The 19,860-nt window shown below is 39.6% G+C and overlaps 1 protein-coding gene and 1 long non-coding RNA gene across 5 annotated transcripts in view; both read right to left on the bottom strand.

The window, feature by feature from the left end:
* LOC117156111 (netrin receptor UNC5C) overlaps positions 1–19,860 on the bottom strand; it is a 252,403-nt gene that overhangs the window by 67,149 nt on the left and 165,394 nt on the right. For 2 of the 4 annotated variants that reach the window (XM_076618503.1, XM_076618502.1), the window contains 4 exons: positions 6,113–6,230; positions 5,541–5,609; positions 5,306–5,423; positions 4,437–4,500 (listed from right to left, as the gene is read on the bottom strand). In XM_076618503.1, coding sequence (XP_076474618.1) covers positions 4,437–4,497 — 61 coding nt within the window. In that variant the 5' untranslated portion in view covers positions 4,498–4,500; positions 5,306–5,423; positions 5,541–5,609; positions 6,113–6,230. The remainder of the gene's footprint in view (positions 1–4,436; positions 4,501–5,305; positions 5,424–5,540; positions 5,610–6,112; positions 6,231–19,860) is intronic. The other 2 variants (XM_076618505.1, XM_076618506.1) reach the window with 1 other exon arrangement.
* Positions 10,247–12,649, bottom strand: LOC143302722 (uncharacterized). The gene is made up of 3 exons (XR_013058469.1): positions 12,368–12,649; positions 11,356–11,977; positions 10,247–11,287 (listed from the first exon to the last, which is right to left on the bottom strand). It is a non-coding gene; the product is annotated as an uncharacterized LOC143302722 (long non-coding RNA).

The raw sequence follows: 19,860 nt of genomic DNA, 5'->3' as shown, positions 1-19,860 counted from the left end.
ACACTAGCATAAGTATTCAAAGTAATAAAGCAACTACTGTCAACGACTATATACTTTCGCCATTCCTTATTATCCTATCAACGAATACTTGAATGGACCATGGCCATCAAATAAACGTGCAAACATTCTGAAATTCAACAAATCAAACAAAATCAATCATAACCGTAACAAATGACGAACCTGATCAAACGAGAAGGGAAACAGGACTGTCGTCCGAGAAAGAACAAATCATAATAACGGAGGCGTTAATTGTTGGACGCGACACGAGCGAGTTTCGTTTTCTCCTTCGTCAGCTTTCCTGCAGGTCGCCACTCCAGTACCGGAGACGGTTATCAGGATTGCGGAGCAGAGTGGTTATAATTAAAGCTTCGCTAACGAGAATCCGTTCGTTGGTGAGATAACGAGGTCTTCGATTTAAAGAGACCTCGGGGAACGGACCGAAGAAGAAGAAGCATCGTCACGAAGGTTGTATAGCGTTGGTTAGCTGGATGACGACGAGGAAAGAAGCCGTAAAGAGCCACCAGCGAAAAAATGAGATGCAAAAGAAATTTTTGCTAGTGTGTACTTTTATGTGTACACATATAGATCCTGGTATGTGTAAGTGCATTTGCACGCATGATGCCTACGCGAAAGGTAATGAAAAAAAGGAAGCGACCTCGGCAAGGAAACGAACTCGTCGAGGGAGGCTCGCGTGCTTCTACCCCCGCCACGCGCCTCGATTGGTCGGTTAATATTTTATTCAGGGCGGAGTCGGATTTGCATACGAAGTGGCCCCTTTCTTTGCTCGTCTGCTCCGCGTTGTTCGTTCTCTGTCTCCGTCTAGATTCGACCGGGCGCATCTGCCATGGATATAAGCAGCCAACGATATCCTGCACCGTGGCTGAAAGATAGACACTGCAAGATAGACTCGATCATCCACACTTTCGTTTCCTTCCGATTGCATCGCGTTACTCTTCTTTTGGTTTTTCTTAAGATTATATGCATCCTATCGAGGCATGCCAATAAATATAAAATATCGTTCAATATTCTCTCAATTCCTACCTTCTATCCTACCAATTTATGAGGAAAGGCAGACACTGCAAACTGAGGTTCTTTGTATTTCTGAATAGGCGCAAATATCCTACATTTTGGTCCAATATGAAAGGAGAGTAAAATACGAAGAGTTTCCTATAATTTAATACTCTTTAATAACGATAGAAATATTGTTCGCTATTAAAGAAAGGATTTTAAAATAACCCATTTTTAGAATTAGTTTTTGCATATATGGTAGAATCGACAATTTCGTAGATGCCTCTCTTCTACTCATCCCAACAACACAAATTCTTTATTCTAATCCAGACAAACGAAACTCCGCTATATAATTCTTACGAGGTAATATTCTTCTTTCTGAAAATCTCTGCGTAGTAGCTTAGCCTTTTAAAGTTGCATAATACTGAAGCCAGGGCTATATCCCGAGAAAGGTCCGAGAAAAATCGTGAGCAAAAGGTAGTGGAACGGTCTCGCGAATCCAATTTTCAGAAAACGCGGAAACCGAGGGAAGATACTTCCGGCCTCCCGTTTGAATACTTCATCGTCACAACTCTCTATCTCTTCACAGGGTCGGAGAACGGCCGTTGGCAAAGTGCATAAGCGAAAACAGTTACGTTCACGGACTATGACCACGCGAGTCGGCCGAGGGTCCCACTCGACAGCATGAAATATTTCCCTAGCCGTCTAAGCTCGGCTGACCCAGTGCAACAACGCTCCGCGCAGATGTTACGATGCATTTTCTCATGCATATTCCATCGCAGGAATGGAAATGTCGCCTTAACCCGCACTAATTTCGCGCGCTCTATGTCAGTATTACAATAAACATGTTCGTCGCGCGAACGCGCCCTCATGCATATGCATAACCCCTTCGTTGGCCAACGATGAGTGTCCTTTAATAAAATTCGGCCGAACCCCCCGCGGTCGTTAAAACTATCGCGTGCAAACCACGTTATCGTGTTATTCTTTTCTTTTTTTTTCACTGAGTTTATATCTACCTTTTTCCTAACCACGAATGGTTTACAGTGGCTGGATAATCTTTCGTCTTGCACGCTTCTCTGAATTGCTTGGATAACTCTCCTTCTTACGGTGATGTTTCGTGAGTGGAAATTGGGTCAAAGACGTTCCGCGAAATGCATAGTTTGGGGATTTTAAAGCTTCGTTTTTCTGTCAATTTTTTGAAACAAGTTGAAATTTATTGTGGTTTAAAGAAAAACTTATTATATTTCGCAAATTAATTCAATTGTGAAATAATATTGCCTGGAGAATGGAAATTCAATCAAAGGAGCTTTAATGTACCTTCAAAAAATTGTAAAATAATTTCATTTGGATAGCAAAAATTGAATCAAAATTCGAAGAACACGTATGGAAGATTCCAAAACTTGCTTACTTTCGTTACATTTTTGCAACTATCTAAGATTTCTTATTGTTTAATACAGCTCCATATTGCAATATAGCATACTTGAAAATTCACAAAATTTATTAAAAACAAACTTGTAACAAAAATTCGCCGGATCCTCTTCATATGTTAAGCAGAATCTTACTTATCAAGTTCTGTATCGCGACAAGGGTTTATCAGTCAACAGCAATTAGCGGAGCTAAAGCAGCATCCAGCCCGTCATTGACACAAATCTAGAGAAGCTGATCATCGGAAAGTCCCGGAATAAGACTAATTAATCGATTACCGTAAATCGTTCACGGCTCAGCCATAAAATCCACGCGGCGTTTAATCTGATCACGCTCTCGCGAAGCAGCAGCGCGACCGCAAATACTCATTGTCACGTTCCGGGGCTTAAGGGCGAACACGCGCAGGTGGATCGTGCAAAACACCGTGAAACTTGGCCGTGTTTGCGTCAACGAACGAGCTCGAAAGCATTTAGACAGTGGAAAACACGGATGTATATTTATACGGATGAAATGGAGTGATTAAGTATCGATTGTAACGCGAGAGGAAAAAACTGTAGTCGCTTTTGAGTGCCAATCGTTAGATGGAATGGATTTGTTGCTACAGGAACTACCACGGATATTGCATTGAAACCGAACATTGCTTCTAGCCAAAAAGTGGAAAATGTGATTATTGTTCAACGAGTAAATTGGAAGCTTATTCGTATGGTAGGTGTTTGTTTGTATGTTAACTTGTTTAACTGGAAAATCGTGTTGCTTGTAAATTTGAAGTAGTAGTACGTAAAACGATGTTTACGCGGTAGGAATATGCATACATTTACGGACAGCTATATTTTCCACGAAATTCTGTCAAATTCATCATTTTATCGCAACACTAATTTACATCGAAATCGCGAAATTATCAAAATTCTACTTTAAATAGAAATTAACGTTTATTCGCAACTTTAATAGAAAATACAAAATTCAAACTACCTAATATTAGTAAAAAATTCGCGATTTGTCTAATATGACAGTAAACTGACTCGTACATCGGTCAAAGAAAACTTACTACGACTACAAATACTAAAAGCGAGCATAGTAACAAAATAGTAACAAGAATGACTACCCATGCTCTAGGTGAGCCAGAGGATGGGAAATCATTAGTAGTTGCTCTCTTGACTGGCAATATGCCGAGCCTCTTCAGCTTGTAGCCTCTTCTTTCTTCGAGCGCAATGCTCGCTGAAACTTATATCTGGGCTCGAGACTTTTTGATCGAAAACTAAAATATAACTTACGACAGTGAAATAGAAATATAAATCGAGGAAGCTGATTCAGATACACGGAGATGACAAACGATCATAGGCGATTGTTGCCTATTCGTAATATGCATACTCGTGCAATATGTGTACGTTCGTTTCAAAATCCACTTCGTGACAGCGACCATGAAATTCGAAAAATCAATAGGTAAAGCTAGAGATGAGTTTTCTCACCTGTGGCAATTTCATTTAACATCTAAGTTTGGCAGACAACTTGCATGCTAATTTACATATCATTTTCCTGAAAGTGACTGACGATGGCTAGTAATTATTGCGTGATGCAATAAAAATATCGGTATAAATCTCAATTTTAATTACAAATGTGCGCCTATTTATAATAGGTAAAGTACATATATCTTCTAAACTGTAATGTCTGATGTAAAATTACTGGAATAGATAGCACAAAATTTTAATAGCATTATTGGAATTTAATACGAAAATTAATAATATTATTATTTATAGTCCTCACTATATATTTAATTTTATCCATTACTTCAGCTATAATATGTAAGAGTGAATCTAGCATTAATATTATAAATTCAAATTCCATTACTGGTTATAAATTTTGTTAATATGCAATAAAACTCCACAGTCTAACCACATATACACACATTCTGGAAAATACATCTTGTATAGTATATTAACCCATCGTCAGTCGCTGAGACATTGTTAAGCTTATAATCTATGATCGTTGTGCTCATCATCTCTCACCTATGTAACACGTGAGTGAGATCTTGACAATAAACATGGAAGGATGAAACCTGGAAATCATGAGCTAAAAAAGTAATTATTATATCTTGTGTACAACGGTCTATTGTTATTCTAATTTAATTTTGCATTTTCTCATTTTATTTCAAATTATATCTCTAATCTATTAACTCAACCAATTATTAAAACTCTAATATTCAAAAGAAATAAGTGGCAAAGAGCAAAAAATATATAAATTATCCATGAGAAAGAAAACTAAGATTTAATGTGATGGAATAATTGACTCTAATTAAAAATTAAATATTAATTGAAATAACCTCAGGAGATTCCTTTATCAAAGCACATTTTCGAAGATACGGGAGCAGCGTTCATACTTTGTTGCTTTAATTCCAAAATCTGCCGGTCGCGAGATTTCTACTTGCACATTTATTTAATAGATTATGTATGATATTTAATATGTCACAAAAAGAAACATTAATATCTTTACATGTCAAATAATATTGAAATTTATAATAGAAAAGATTTCAATTAAACTATCGAAATTGTTTAATATTATCATAAAAAAGAAGATAAAACTAAGAAATCTTTATTATTTTTATTTATATGAAAATATCGAATATATTCTAATTTTATAAATAACTATATTATATTATTATTGTTATACAAAAACGCGGTGTGCAAGAAGACCTACCTGAACTAATAAATCAGACACAGAACAAAAAAAAGTTACTATTCACAGGTATAATAAATACCCGTGGTTACTATGCCGACAACCAATTCTGTGTAATGCAACCAATCACCCGTGTCGCTTCGGACCTTTCATCCTACGACATGATTGAGTGATCAGAGGAACAAAAACGCATGCGACTCACGATTAGATGCGGTGGACGTTGTCATCGACGGTGCTATGTCCCAGAGGAAGTCATCATAGTAACTGTCATCTCGCAAGAATCATCAAACCCCAAGAAGAAAGTAGGATTTGTAAAAAATCTATTTAAAAAACCACGGAGTATTAAAATTTATCTTTAAACATATAACAATAACAATTAAAGCAAGATATAAAAGATAAAATTAATTGAGGCAGATACAAAATGCAATGATATTTACATTCTTGTTTTTAGAGCATGACTAGATTCTTTCCATAGAATAACAGAAAGTGGAGAAGTTGTGTAAAATCTGTAACAAAACAGAATATGAATGTAAACTATCACTTGAAAGTGTTTGAAATCAGAATATACACATCAGGAATAAACTATGTCGTGCCTGATAAATAGTCGAGAATGCTTGCATCAAATCAAAACACGACAGCTAAACATGCCTGGGGGCATAACAACACTACGTAACAACAGCGCGTGACTGCGTCATAACGTGTCCAATCGTGTTTTAACATGAAAAATCATAACGTTGGTATAGAAAATCCACGATCGAAACGTATAAAAATAGGACACTTATTTCAATTTCTTATTTAGATTTTAATGAATTTACAAAATCTAATGAACCGGCTTTAAATTATTTCTTTAATTTATTTCTAATAAATTTATTCGCAATAAAAAATGATTTCTTTAATCTTTTTTACTTTGAACTTAGTACTCCGAATATTAATCATATACTATAAAATATTGATCGAATATATGTCAATTGTGTGCTACATTATCAATAAAAAGTAGATATATACCTACCTTAATTATACATTGCCATATTTGTTTGAAGAATCATCGAATGGACCATTAATCATCGTGGCATTCACATTTCTAACGCCTACTCCTGTCGTCATTCTCGTAATCAACAATTATTAATCTGTACAAAAGAAAAAGAAAAATTTATAACGTGCACGACCACTCCAAATTACGTATATTGAAATGGAACAATAATCGAAATCAAATGCTGTCTCAAAAAATGATAATCCACAGTATCGGTAACACTAACCTTTCAAAATATGATCAATTAATATATATACGCCTATATGACAATGTTTAACAAATTACTATGCAAACGCGTAATGAGTACACGAGGTTAATACTACTGTATAAATAATTAGAATAACGATGGAAATACTACGCAGTTAATACGTTACCACAATCAGGATAATACGACTCGTCACCACGGTGCTCACGACGGAAGTGACACTATGCCCAGACGCTTTCCCGCGCGAAATACCAATATGGCGGCGGGCCTGATTTCCTTTCCGCTCGCGGCTGCGCGGTAAGTGCAAATTTCGTATACGCGCGAATTTCTATCTAAATTTGAATTTGAATATGAACCTGAATTCGTTTATAATTTTCGCGTATGAAATTTTAGAATTGACAATTTTCGTATATGGATTTTGTCAAATGTCGTTTAAATTTCTCTATCTATCTAGATACTGAATGTTGTTTCTGATTGTGAAGGTTTCGCTATAACTAGAAAATTGCACCCACATAGACATTCTATCAAATTTACTTTTTGTTATACATATTCCATGTCTCGCTTCAAGTATATCACTTTTACGTCAAATGTCTAGACAGACTCGAACCGACAAACAGACGTACGATCGTCGAACGATTTATAACTCCGATATATTGCGATGGGGAGTATAATTTATACCGGGTAAATCATCGATCAAATTCACTGTTACGTTGATCTATAAATTTCATATGGAGTGAAACATCGAGTTCTCGAAGCCTCCCTCGTCTTTTTTCTTAAAAAAAAAGAAGTTTACGTCTCCTCGTTACGGTTTAAGAGAAATGCTTTTGGTTTCGTTTTTTTTGAAGTTGGAACTTTCCTCGAATCCGAGACGATTATGGTGGGAAAAGCGTATCTTTTATATAGAGAATAATAATCCGAGCTGAAAGAAGGTAAAAACGACGCTCTAGGGGAGAAGAGGTGTTTCATCATTCGGCACGTGTGTACTCTACGGGAGCGTCATTACCAACTGGCCTCGTTAAAAAGTACACGTTCGCGCTGGATCAATAGCGAGCAATGAGGCCGGGACACCTTGTTAATCTCACCGCTGGTCACGTTTATATCCGCGCTGGTCATCGTCAGGGAACATAAAACGCCATGTATGAAAGCAGATTTCTCCCCTTTTCGCCTATCTCGACTTAGTCATGACGATACCCGTCTTCGCGAGGAATTTGTGCTTTCTAAGATCTCACGATTCTCACATTCAAGATACTGATTTTAGAAATCCAGGTTAAATAATTTCATATCTTTGAATTGAGCTTAATTAAATCTAAAGTTGTGTCCTCGCTGAAACAAGTATGAAACCTTGTAAGCGCATCGTTATCGAATAATAGAAACCTACTATACAAATTAGAGGTACATAATGAATTTTCACGATTCAACAAAAATTTGGAACATGAGAAAATAAATAGTAATGAAAAAGGAAATTAGTCAAATCTTAAGAATTCCTCTTTATAACCAGATCAAAAAATAGAATTCGATGAGACTGATTTCCTAAAAGAGAAACTTACAAATGAAATATTACGTCGAGACGTATTGCTCTTAATAATTTACTCCAACCACTAATCACGTCTCCATGTCCACATCATTCTCAAACAATAAAAATCTCGAAAAAGTCGCACATCAAAGAAAATTCGTATCCTGTCTCATCCACATTGATAAACTTACGTCGCAACGTCTCTGTTCGAGTGTAATCTCGCCGCAGAATTAAGCGGCAAAAAGTTGCCGTACAAACTCCACCAGCTTCCTAGATGCCCCCAGGTTCGGATGGCACGATGTATACGCTTCCCCTAACCGGCTGTCCGCCGTGTGTCTCGCGAGTAGTAAGCAGCAGCCTGGCTACACGTAGAGTCTTGTCACCGAGCTGGAGGACTGGTTAGAGAGGAGTCGCTTATCGCGAGCAACGATCTCACTGACAGCCGCCAATTAAAACATGCTAACGAGCTGCTGATCTCGCGATATCTCGAAGCGGGGCCTAATTAAACTCCCGCCACGCGGGCGGGGTGCAGAGGGGCATCGGCGAAGAACGACAAGACAGAATCTACGAGATCTCGGTGTGCGCCTAGACTTTATCGTCCCCGCGGTCTCCACGGCGATCTCTCCAAGCCCCCTCCCCCACCCCCAGCTGAACTTTAACAAACCTATTTCCAGCAGAGTTCCTCCAATTACCAAGACACGTCGAACCAACCCGGTAAAAGTGAGCTGAGAAAAGGTGTACCGATGCCAATTGATGGCAATAACGCCGAAAGATTAAGGAGATGAAGATACTGCAGCTGTTTGTAAAGTACCTTTGACTGTTTATAATGATTTCATGGAAGATTTGAATGTGCAAATGTTCGAGATGTTCAGAAAGGAGATTAATAATTTCCGTCGTAAAATTTTGTTTAAATCATGAGTGAATTAATTTGTATTCGAAACATGGGGATTATCGATGCAATTTAAAGTCTGTGGTCGATGTATAACAGCTGTATACTTGACTCGAGAGATCCGCAGGGTTTATGGTTTCCAAAGAACAAGGGGATTCCCCTTGCATTATCGTGCAAGATGATTTGTAATTCGTGGCGGGGTTATGGAGGGAACGTCTTCGCCGCAAAATATGTATGAGTTAAGGAAGAAGAATAACATCTTTGCCTTTGGCCCCTTCCCTTCAACAGGGGTTGAAAACCGCTTTAGAGTTCGAAACACGTGAGCTTAATGTTTCCTTTTCCCCTTGCGAGACTCGTTACTTTTAGTTAAGGCTACGTCGACGTGTTATTATACTACCGCCTATTCAACGTTGGTTATCAGTATCCGATAACCTGTGTAGAACATTGTACAAAATATTCCTTCGCCTTTAAGCATATTATAGTTGGAATTTTTCTTGTATGTATTATACTGTATCGTTAAATACAAAATTAATTAACTTCAGAGATATTAAGCTTTGAAGTTGGCACTAAAACTATCAGTCTATAATAACTATTTAGTTATTATGAAATATTTTAATCAAAATATTTACTCCTTATAATTAAAATAATACGATAAGAGTGTGTATAAATACTCTTTACCCATGTTACACGTTTCGACATATTGATAAATTAATCCTCCTACTTTACGTTTCGACTTTATCCTTCAAATTTAATCTCCAATAAAAATACATCACGAGTTGCACCTGCTCGGAGTTCCAAAAAAAATTCTTCATCCAATGTATAGAAAAGAAACTTCATGAACCCATACATTCACACGTTGACCACGAAGTGTCAACCAATCTCCCAGCATCCTTCGTTCCAAGCTCACCTATCCGCGACAACTTACATCGTCGCTATTTACTTATCAAAACCAGACGTTATCCGGAATCAGATCGCGAATTCACCTCCGCCTCTACGTCTACCACTTTACGAGCTATCCGTCCTCGTTATCGGCGCCCCGTCCAAGCGGCGTTCGCCAACCTTGCACCAACGCCCTCGATTTTATCTCGGTAACATGCCCACTTTCCAGTAACAAATCTCGTGCTCCTTAAAAAAATCTTCTCAACCTGAAATCTGTTCCCCTTGAACAGTATCTCTGATCGAGTATCTTCTCGAATCCAGCTCAATAACGATCCACCTTGAAAATGCAAGTACAACGTATCTTTACTAAAAGCCTTTAGACCTTTCATTACATAAAGGTGATGAAATAATGGAAGATCTTATGGAGGCCTTTTTTATTGTATAAAAATAATGAAATGTGGGAGTTATAAAGAAATAAAAATTATAGGGTAAAGTATATTTCATTTTCTGTTAACCATTCGTGATTTATTCATCGCTATCAACATACTACTTAATTCATCTATCGAAGCCGACCATATTCCTAATCTCTCCACATTCACAATAGAGCATCAATTCTCATGCATCGTTTCTAACCTAACAGCCACTCAGCGGTTGAAATTCGAACGGTTTCGTTCCTAGAAAGAGGCGTGGATAGAGGGTTACTCGTCATCGAGTAACCAGCCTCTCTGTTTGCAGTAGGATTTTGGAACTAAGCCCAGGTTTGCCCAGACAGATGCACCCACTTGCCGTCCTTAATAGCACGGCTTACGCACCACGTTGATCGGACAAATCTACCGCGCCTCCTTTCATTCCTAGAATCTCCCTCGCAACGAAACTTCTTTCACCGATTGTTGCGGGATAGACTTTCTCTTTACCCAGTGCCCAAGGGCGAGCTCCGCCTTTTTATTTCAATCGAACAGCGACCCCAGATACAAGGATTAGTCGAGTTAATCGTTCGTCGATTCCAGGCTCAAGTGAGGAGTCGAATTTCTCTTGAGGAATCTCACATTCAGAAGCAGGGATGAAATGGCTATATAGGGACGCAGAAAATAGCAGTCAAGATAGTATACTGCCTGTTTAGCTGTCTTTGCAGTCAAACATCCAATTACTTACGGGGTTATTTCGCACAATAATTTGACAAATTAGGAATCGTAAGTTACAGGTTCTTGTTTTACAATTTTACAATTTTATACCAAATAAAATAGTTAACTGACTTGCCCATCTCAAGCGTCAACTGGCAGACGGCAAGTCTAAATACTATTGTACAGCATGCTATTCGATGACGTCGTAACTTTTACTTATAGACGAACACCATTAATTATTATAAATTATTCCAACGATAAGCTAGCTATTTCTCCAGATGGTAACTCTAGAGAATCGCGACGTCATCCACATAGCCTGGTGCAGCCCTATCCACGACAGGAATGTTTTATAAGTCGATGCCTTCTTCGTATAGATCACTAAGATCTACGTCACGAAACAGGGAGAAGGAAAGGGCATCCCGTTGACGTTGAATGATAAATCACGCATCGATCCCCAATGACGTTCCTTCTCCATCTGCATACACGTCGTCGTGAAACGAACAACGATTCGCTGTATTTTCACGTCATTCAGCGGAATGTTTCATACCTGTCCACATAGAGGAGGATATCGGTAGCTGAGAATTACCAGGGTACGTCATCGTCGCTACTAATTACCTGCACACGCTTCCTCGTGCTTCGTCGTTAGCTCATAGTCGTTCGTGATCCAACCACGTCTCCTGTAATTTCGCGGGCTCACAATGCACCAGCTGATTAGGACCGTGCGCCGCGGCCTCATCTGCGTCCCGTGTAATCATCGACGATGCTTCAGGCGGCACTGCGACGCCAAGGGGCGGCATCGAAAAGCGCTAGGGCCATGGGGGCGGCTCGGTTTTACCGTAGACGCACAATGCGCCCATAACGAGATGATTACAACCGAGGCCTGCTTTCGGGATCCAACCTGGATCAGCCCCAGACTCGTGGAAAATGCGCGCATATCAGGCTCGTGATTTCACCCCTAGGATCCACGAGTTTCGCTTTAAGTGGTCGCGTAAACGCCGCTACAGGATTGTCCTGGCGAATCAGCATTTGTATTCCGACGGCGTACGCGTTCCTCGGCCCACGAACACCGTAAACCGGCCTAGATCCTCCAACTAAGTCTCAGACATTTGTTGGAATGAGAATCTGCCCCGCGAACTTGGGAAACCAGGCCACGGATTTCGCTGCAAAATTTGACGGACTCCACTAGCTCGGTTTTATTACGTGTTCCGGGTGGAGATGGAGCAGGATCTAAAAGTTTCTGGAATATAGAGTGGATTTTTATGGTACAGTTTTGTTCGGGTGAATACCGGATGGTGAATATTCTTAGGAACGAAGCTTTAAGATTTTTGGAACTTTTTTAGGGGGGAGGGGAGTATAAATAGGATTTAGCTCGTGAAATTTTTATTTTTAATGTTTTGAATTATTAGGAGATAGATGGGTATATATTTAAGTATTATCGAAGTCCAATGTATATTTGATTTAAAGCATACTTAATAAAGATAGTATTTTCAGATACTGTAAAGACATAAAGGATTATTTGAAGAATGTGAAAAATTATGTGTCAGCTTTCTAGAAAGTATTGCAAAGCTAAGGAAAAGTTAATCCACGAGCAAACACGATAAAGTTTTTCTCAAATAGCGATACTAACTTGTTCAGAAAGTACTTCAAAGGGAAACCGAATCCGTGAAATCCACCGAAATCGGGAAATATCGGCAATCGTAATTTCGTGCCTGTCAAACCTGCTTTTATCCACTTTCATATCTGAAACCTTTAAGAAACAGCTGACACAGAGGCGACGGACTCCTTTTTCTCAAGATTTGTTGCTTTCCAACACTGACCTCCACTGTGGACCATGAAGTTGAAATTCTCTCCTAATACAATCCAATTCAAAAGATTGAAATCAGTTCTTCAGTTCTATCAATATCTTCATCAAATTTTATATCAATTTAAATATATTCCAAGTTTTCTCTCCATATATTTCAAATGTTGACTTCTTATATTTCAGTCGTTGGTAGTTTTAGTATTAAGGATTTTTCTAAAAAAATAGGAATCCAATTAAATTTTTTCGTCTAAATTGTTATATATTCCATGAAACATGTTGTCATTCCAAACTTTTGTCCAATAATAAATATATTATTATACTTAGCAAAAAGTAACTCGATTTTGTTAACTTCAATTAATTTTGTCGCTTCCATCGTTCATATCAATATAGCGTACACCACTTCACGAATCGATAAATCACAGTCGATCGCTCGCGATAGATTGCAAAGATTGTTTGACGGATCCTAGTCACGTTTCGCGAACGGCAACCAGGTCAAAGGAGGGAAGAGGATCATCGTTTGTCGACGAGGTTCGGGGATAAAGCGAAGAACCTCCGTTTTCGGATAGCAACAGCTGGCGCGAACGAGAGTTGTGTCCCTCCTCTCGAAGTCCCTTCGGTTACGTCGTTCGAGTTTCAGCGAAATCGACGTCGAAGACCCGTGCCAGGATCGTCGCAACTCACTCAACGACCAGCTGACGTTACGACCCCGTCGAGGAGGAGTCGGATACACCCACTCTTATAGCCTTCCAAGGCCACCCTTGTCTTCACAGGTTCGAACAGCCGGCGGTGCTAAGTGCCGAAAGACTGTTTTTCGAACAACATACTGCGCTACGGCTTTAAACTTCCTGCGAAAAGGACGTCGCGGCTTCTAACGCCTTTGTAATTTCTGTTATATACTTAATGCTTCATATAATGTGTGGGAAGATCTGATCATGAATCAAGAAAATTTCGAGGGAAATATTTTTAAGTCAGTACTTTTATATTTCTAGTTTTGAAATTTCTGTAGCTTTTTGGAATTGAAGAATATTGAGATCTTCTAAGTTCAAAAGATTCTTAATAGTACGTTATGAAAATAAAAGATACGACACTTCTCAATTATGTTCCTGATTGCGTCACGGAATTATTTTATTCTCGATTCAATTAATAATTTGTTCCTTCACAATTAAATATTAATCGTACATTAATGTAATGAAATTAAGAAATGGGTAGAAAGCGAAGTTGATCAGTTTCACTTCTGAAACGTTCATCTAACACACTCATATCCCAAATATATATACTTTTATACTATAACAATAAAAGATAAACATACAAAAAACAAAAGATTCTTGGATTCTTGGATCAAAAAATTCATCAACCAGTTCATCTTAAAAGTATTAATAAAAAATTGGGATGAACGGATGATTAATCCAACAACCGGAAATCCTTTCAAAGAACGGTCGCGCATGGCCGACGGTGGGCCGATCGAATCCATCGTCTCTTTAATCCGACGTTGGGCAAGTTAATCTCGTATCAGGCGGCAAAGAGCCGTTTCGTGAGCATTCGGTTTCGAGAGCTTTCGAGCTTCCACGATTCCATACATCGATGAGCTTCCATTCCGTAATTGCGAGCATCTCCCTCGGGTACCTCGGTGATAACGCTTCCGGCAATAGGATGGTTGCATTGTACATTAGCAGATCAAGTTCCGTAGTCAGCTAACCGTAGAATCCATGATTTCACCGCTGAAACGTAGATTCGAGCCCTCCCGCGTTGACGCTTATTAGGTACGCCAACTTTAACGCGATCCCCAAGACGCGAACGACTCTTCCTTTCCAACGACGATTTCCTGCTTACCTCAGCTAAGGATGGAGAAACTGAGAGTCGTCTAGGAGAACGATACATGGGATTTAATTTAAGAATTGCTTATGGTTGCTGCGTTTGTTCAGATTCGAAGGAATTTTATTAAAGGCAACGGTAGTTGAGGCTCTCTATGGTTCTCGGTAAATGATCCTATGGTGGATGATGGAGGAATATCTTGAAGGAGTGGTTATGAATTAGTATTGGCTAAGATACAGTTGTTTGTTGAGGTAGACCACCGGTATAGAGTGATTTTGTCTGGCTTTTATTGCAGGCAGATCTAAGTTAATATGGTTTATAGCAGAAATATTTTCCGCCCCTCTGTCTCTTTTAATATTTCAATTTGTAATTCGAATATTTATTTTCCATGCAACGCAATCATCGACTTCATTGAACAACGAAATATACAATGTACTGGATATAATTTATGTTTGTGGTTAACGCGATTAATGATCTAAAATACAAATTAATAGATTTGAAACAATTACTCTCGAATCACATTCCTCTTCGAAATAAAATTACAATTCTGTCGTACGTAAATTAATATTTAATTATAAAAATTCCAATTTTCCTATATCTACAGTCATTTTTATCAAATGTTAAAACTAAAAGAGTTATTTTCAATTCCAGCCCGCCTCCCTATCCAGAACGAACAAACTAGTTTCCCTCATCAGAGAAACTATATGGTCTTGCAAACATCGATTACGGATCCGTAAGCGGAGTAATTCTGCCAGCAAAAATCGTGATACGCTCGACGGAGTCGGTTAAAAAGGGCAGCGAACCGAGCGAGCAGGGATCGGGTACCAGGTTTAATTATCGGAAACCTTTTCGGTTTCGCTGACTCGGTTCGCTCTTTTATCCATCGGCGGCGTCAATCGCGCTCGTGGGCGCGCGCATTCCACGGGAGCAAAATCTTGGACTCTCGCAACGCCTAGAGGTCGAACGTCGTCGAGCCAGCTTCCGTTGTTCCACCAGCCAGGAAAAACATTGTTGGACCGAAGCGAAAAGCGGTGCAGGACCATGGTCACCGTTGCGCAAACTCGATTAAAACGAGCGTTAAGCGATCGAGCGGTCGCGGGGGTGGAAAGCGCGCCGCTTAATAGGGTGTGATAGATCGGGTAAATTGCATCGGTGCTAATGGGATTGCACGCGATGGTGCTATAACCATTACCGTGGCCGTAGAGACTGGTATCCGTGCCCTGAAACCACCCCCATGGAGCGTTCCCAGCGATCGTCCTTGCCCACCCTTCGATTTTCCGCTCTCTTCTTTCTCTCTTCTTCGCGTTCCTGCATCCCGTGATCGGAGAATCTCCTCGCTCCCCCGAACAAGATCCACGAAACGTGTTGTTCGTTCTATTCACTCGCCACGATAACACGCGGATTTAATAATTAATGCAATGAAAATCGTCGCGCGGTAAAATTCGAATCGCCAGGATTCGAGTTTTCGCTGGAGGAAGGATAGCCACAGTGTAATCGTTTCAACGGCAGTTTGAAATTTCATGGGAAATTCATTGAGAAATTCCTGACGCCCTGCCATACAGAATTTCCATCAGTATGGTCAAATTAAATTCGTTATCGGGCTCGATCTCTCCACTGCTGCGCGATTAAAGCGCGAGTACGCTGTGTTTCGGGCTGGTTTTACGAATTTACGGTAATGTGCGGTTGGGTGTTGTAATTGGTCAGCTGTGACTTTTTTAAGGTATATATAATTGTTATAAATTAATAAAGTTAATAAGTTTAAATGATATTGGCTTCTAAAAATCAATTTAATCGAATCGCAACATTTCATTATACCTACGTAATTAAGATGGTTATGAAGAATAAAATTATTACAGTTCGAATTATCTACAATTTCGTAATTGAGATAGATCTTGTCAAAAGTAAGCAATATTGGAATGGTAGCATATGTTTCTCGTCAAGGCGAACTGTAACGTGTCAGCTCGGACAGAGGAAAAATGAAAAGCTCCTCTTATCGCGAGCAACGAAGGTTGTTCGTTGATAATTCTCTAAACCAGATGTACATGTTCCAATATTCTGTCTAGCCCCTTTGAAATGTTCCAATTATTCCAGGAATGAAAGATTAAAGACCCCATCGCTTTCGATGTTAACAGTCGTTCCCTAAAACCTGTCACTTCATTTCAAATACAATACACGAACCTCTCCTTTCCTATTTGTTAATCTCACCCCTTCATCCCCTTCTGTTCTATACATCAATTACCTCAGTAACGAAAATTAAAAAAACCCCTACCATACTCCACGTACAGAAATCACAACGTCCCATCGTTTGCATCCATAACAATTCCCCAAAAACGCTATCGAACCTTGTCCCCGAGTTTTCATACTTCTCACCCCCGTTCTTATTACAACCCCGAATCTACAAAGGGACTGCGATTGTTTGGAAAAGTCAACGTTGCAGGATCGACTATAGGGTTGACAACACCCTTTTTCTGGTCCGGTACGATTGATTTCTCCTGGTTTCGAGCACCGAAACATTTCTCGCGACGCCTCGGGGACATAGACAACGAACCTGGAGGCAGGAACAACGAACGTGACGACCAGACATCCTGTTGCACAGTAAAACAGAAGCTACAGTGACTCTCAAAGGTATTCGAACATGTGAGTTGTACGAAACATTTCGAAACTTCATTACCACCGTAATAGATCACGATTATCGTCGTTATATTGGAAAAGGTTGAAACTAATTTAAAGATGTATATATCGTAGAAACTACAAGGTATTTAATGTAGGTGCATATTTCACAGAGATCGTATAAGTATTTAAACAATCAGTTTAACACTTATTACATGTATAAGCTGGATATTCACTTTTCTAATAAATATACATATATTTGCTGCAAGTACCTTGTAACTTCTCTATACATTTTCAGAATGTATTCAAAACGATCGTGCCTTATTACACTGCTAATGAAATTTCAAAACTTTTTATATAACACACATAACATATTCATAGATGACTTCTATAAATGTTTGAATACTTTCGCAAGCCACTGTACAAGAACAGACCAATACACAGAATATATGGAAGAGAAAAAAAAATAAAAAGAGGGGAGAAAGATTCATTGACATTTAGCATGGCGAACAAAAAGCACGGACGACGAAGGGACAATGGCTGTCGAATTCTTTGTCCCACGCCCGGGACTGGATTTTTAATAACGCCGCAAAAATAATGGAGATACCACGGCAACAATGGAGGTGAGTCTTCATTAGAGGGCCGTCCCGTTCCTTGATCAAATGCTTGTCTAGCGGCCAGCACTGGTGTCAGTTGGCAGGGCTGCACGCGGCTCACGACACATTTTGCACGGATCATTCGTCGCGTCGAACCGTTTTGGCGCCTCTGCTTTTCTCGTTTCTTCACTCGCAAGCGTAGTTTCCCTTCCTCCACAGTTTTTACGCGAAGAGAAGTTTGGATTATCCGGCTATAATTTTGATTCGCCCGTGGCGCCGGCGGGAAGTCTCGGTTGAGGATGTGCTCGACGATGTATAGGTATAACACGCCAAGTCAAATAGCAGCGCGAAAGAGTTACGATTTCGCGGACTGACACGGGTAGGCGAATCTCGGTCTTCGTTTCGTTTTTGTAAGAGGAAAGTTTGTCTTTCGACATGGGGACGATTCCTCGTGAATCTATGGGAGTCGACGTCTGCCTGTGAATCTTTTTCACAACGATGATTCTGGTCTTCTTTTTTGTGGCGAAGTTGTTGAAAATTTAATAGTTGAAATAAATGGTATATAAAATATTGCCATGATTTCCTGTGTGTGAATAAAATAAATGTCTACTTGAGTTCCATTTCGTTGGTCGTGTCTAAGTCTATTTCATAAAAATATTAATTTGTATAAAATATCTGCAGTCTAATCACAATATATGAAACAATTACCAGAATTTATTTCTCATAAAAAGTTCGTGTCTAACTTTAAAAATTCTAAACATCTTCACAGTAAAGACATCTTTACTGAATTATTTGCTAAGTCATTCGTTCAATGTGAAAGGGTTTAAGTTGAAGAGACTTAGGTTTCAAAGTGGACCAGGTGGAAAGGAACTGGAAATAAATCGGAAGTAGTAAGCGTTTTAATCGATAGTCATTCTTCAGGACAAATATTGCGAGAGAGGTTTTCCAGGTGGTCAGCCATGATTCGTTCGCAAAGTGCCGCGTCTTTGTTGTTTCAGAGGGTTAGACTCAGTAGCGTACTCTCAAAAGCTGATTTCCTGGCCACGGTTAGATTGCTGTCCACTCTTTGTTACTCTTTTCATCGTGGTACACAAACACAAGGTCACGCACACTCGTTCACTGTCACGCGCAATCCCTCCGTCACAGGTCAGATAAATAAATAGTACGGGAAGACTCGGCAAATATTTGCAAAGACCCCGCACACCTGAAGATAGAAGCGTGCTACGTAAACGTGCTGCCCTTGATCTCTTCTAGCTCTTCGATTCTTCTTCATACGCGTTCCTCTACTCTTGAATGTAATACAAATCCTATCACGTATAAACATCTGGCAATTACAATTTAAAAATAAAACGATAGGTATTTCACTTGGCATGCGTTTCCATATTCAATCAATTGTTGCTTTTGTCTAATTCTATTTCTATTTCTTAAATCTTAAAACATTTCTTGTATCTACTTCATATGTTACCAAACCTACTGCTTCAGTAATACAATTTAAGCTTACAATCGTTCTCATACAATTATTTCCCCTAAACATAAACTCATCTTGTTGCTCAACTCAACCATAAACTACAATTACAAATAACGAGGCTCGCTCTACCTCTTAATTTTTCAAACAACCGACCACATCATCCACCTAACATTTGATCTTTTCGCCACGAACTCACAAAAAGGTTGCCACAATTCTCTATTTCGAACCCTAGGGTGAAACATAATACCACACCTCGTATATCTCATAATTTCGACCGAGATTCGGTGGCAAAAGTATGTTAGTACATGGATTCGTGGAGAACTCGAGCGTTTCCGGTTGTATCGCGTCGTTGGGCCGGGGTCGAGCTTCTGGCAACTCGAGTATATTCATAAGCAAAGGGTGTAAACCTCATAAGCGATGCAATACACTTCACGACTGTGGTTCAGGGCGGCGCTCGGTGTATTTCAGTCGGCGAAGACGACGCTTTACAATGACACCGTCCCGTGAATTAACAAACAGCCCAGTGGCACGTCGTAGCCTCACGAGAAGTTAAGTGCGCTGCGAGTGATACACTCGCGCGTGCAGAGGGGATTGCGAAATGCTAGCACTGACATAATTCGCGTTTTGCGCCACCCCAACCGTCTTCCTCAACCGCCACGACTCGTCTTCCTTCCGGTGACGTTACGGAGAACCGACGAAGTTCTTCCCTCGCCTGTCACGTTAGGTAAAAACGGAAATGTTTCTCTCGTCTGTGCAACTGATTAGGAAACGTCTGTTTGCCTCGTAACGCTACCTTTTTTTATTTCAGAGCCGTTTGTTACTTGCGTTAGAAG

Source organism: Bombus vancouverensis, chromosome 5, assembly GCF_051014615.1.
Source record: "Bombus vancouverensis nearcticus chromosome 5, iyBomVanc1_principal, whole genome shotgun sequence".
Taxonomy (NCBI): Eukaryota; Metazoa; Arthropoda; class Insecta; order Hymenoptera; family Apidae; genus Bombus; species Bombus vancouverensis.
The sequence above is the reverse complement of the archived record's forward strand: the minus strand, read 5'-3'. Positions and strand labels throughout refer to the sequence as shown.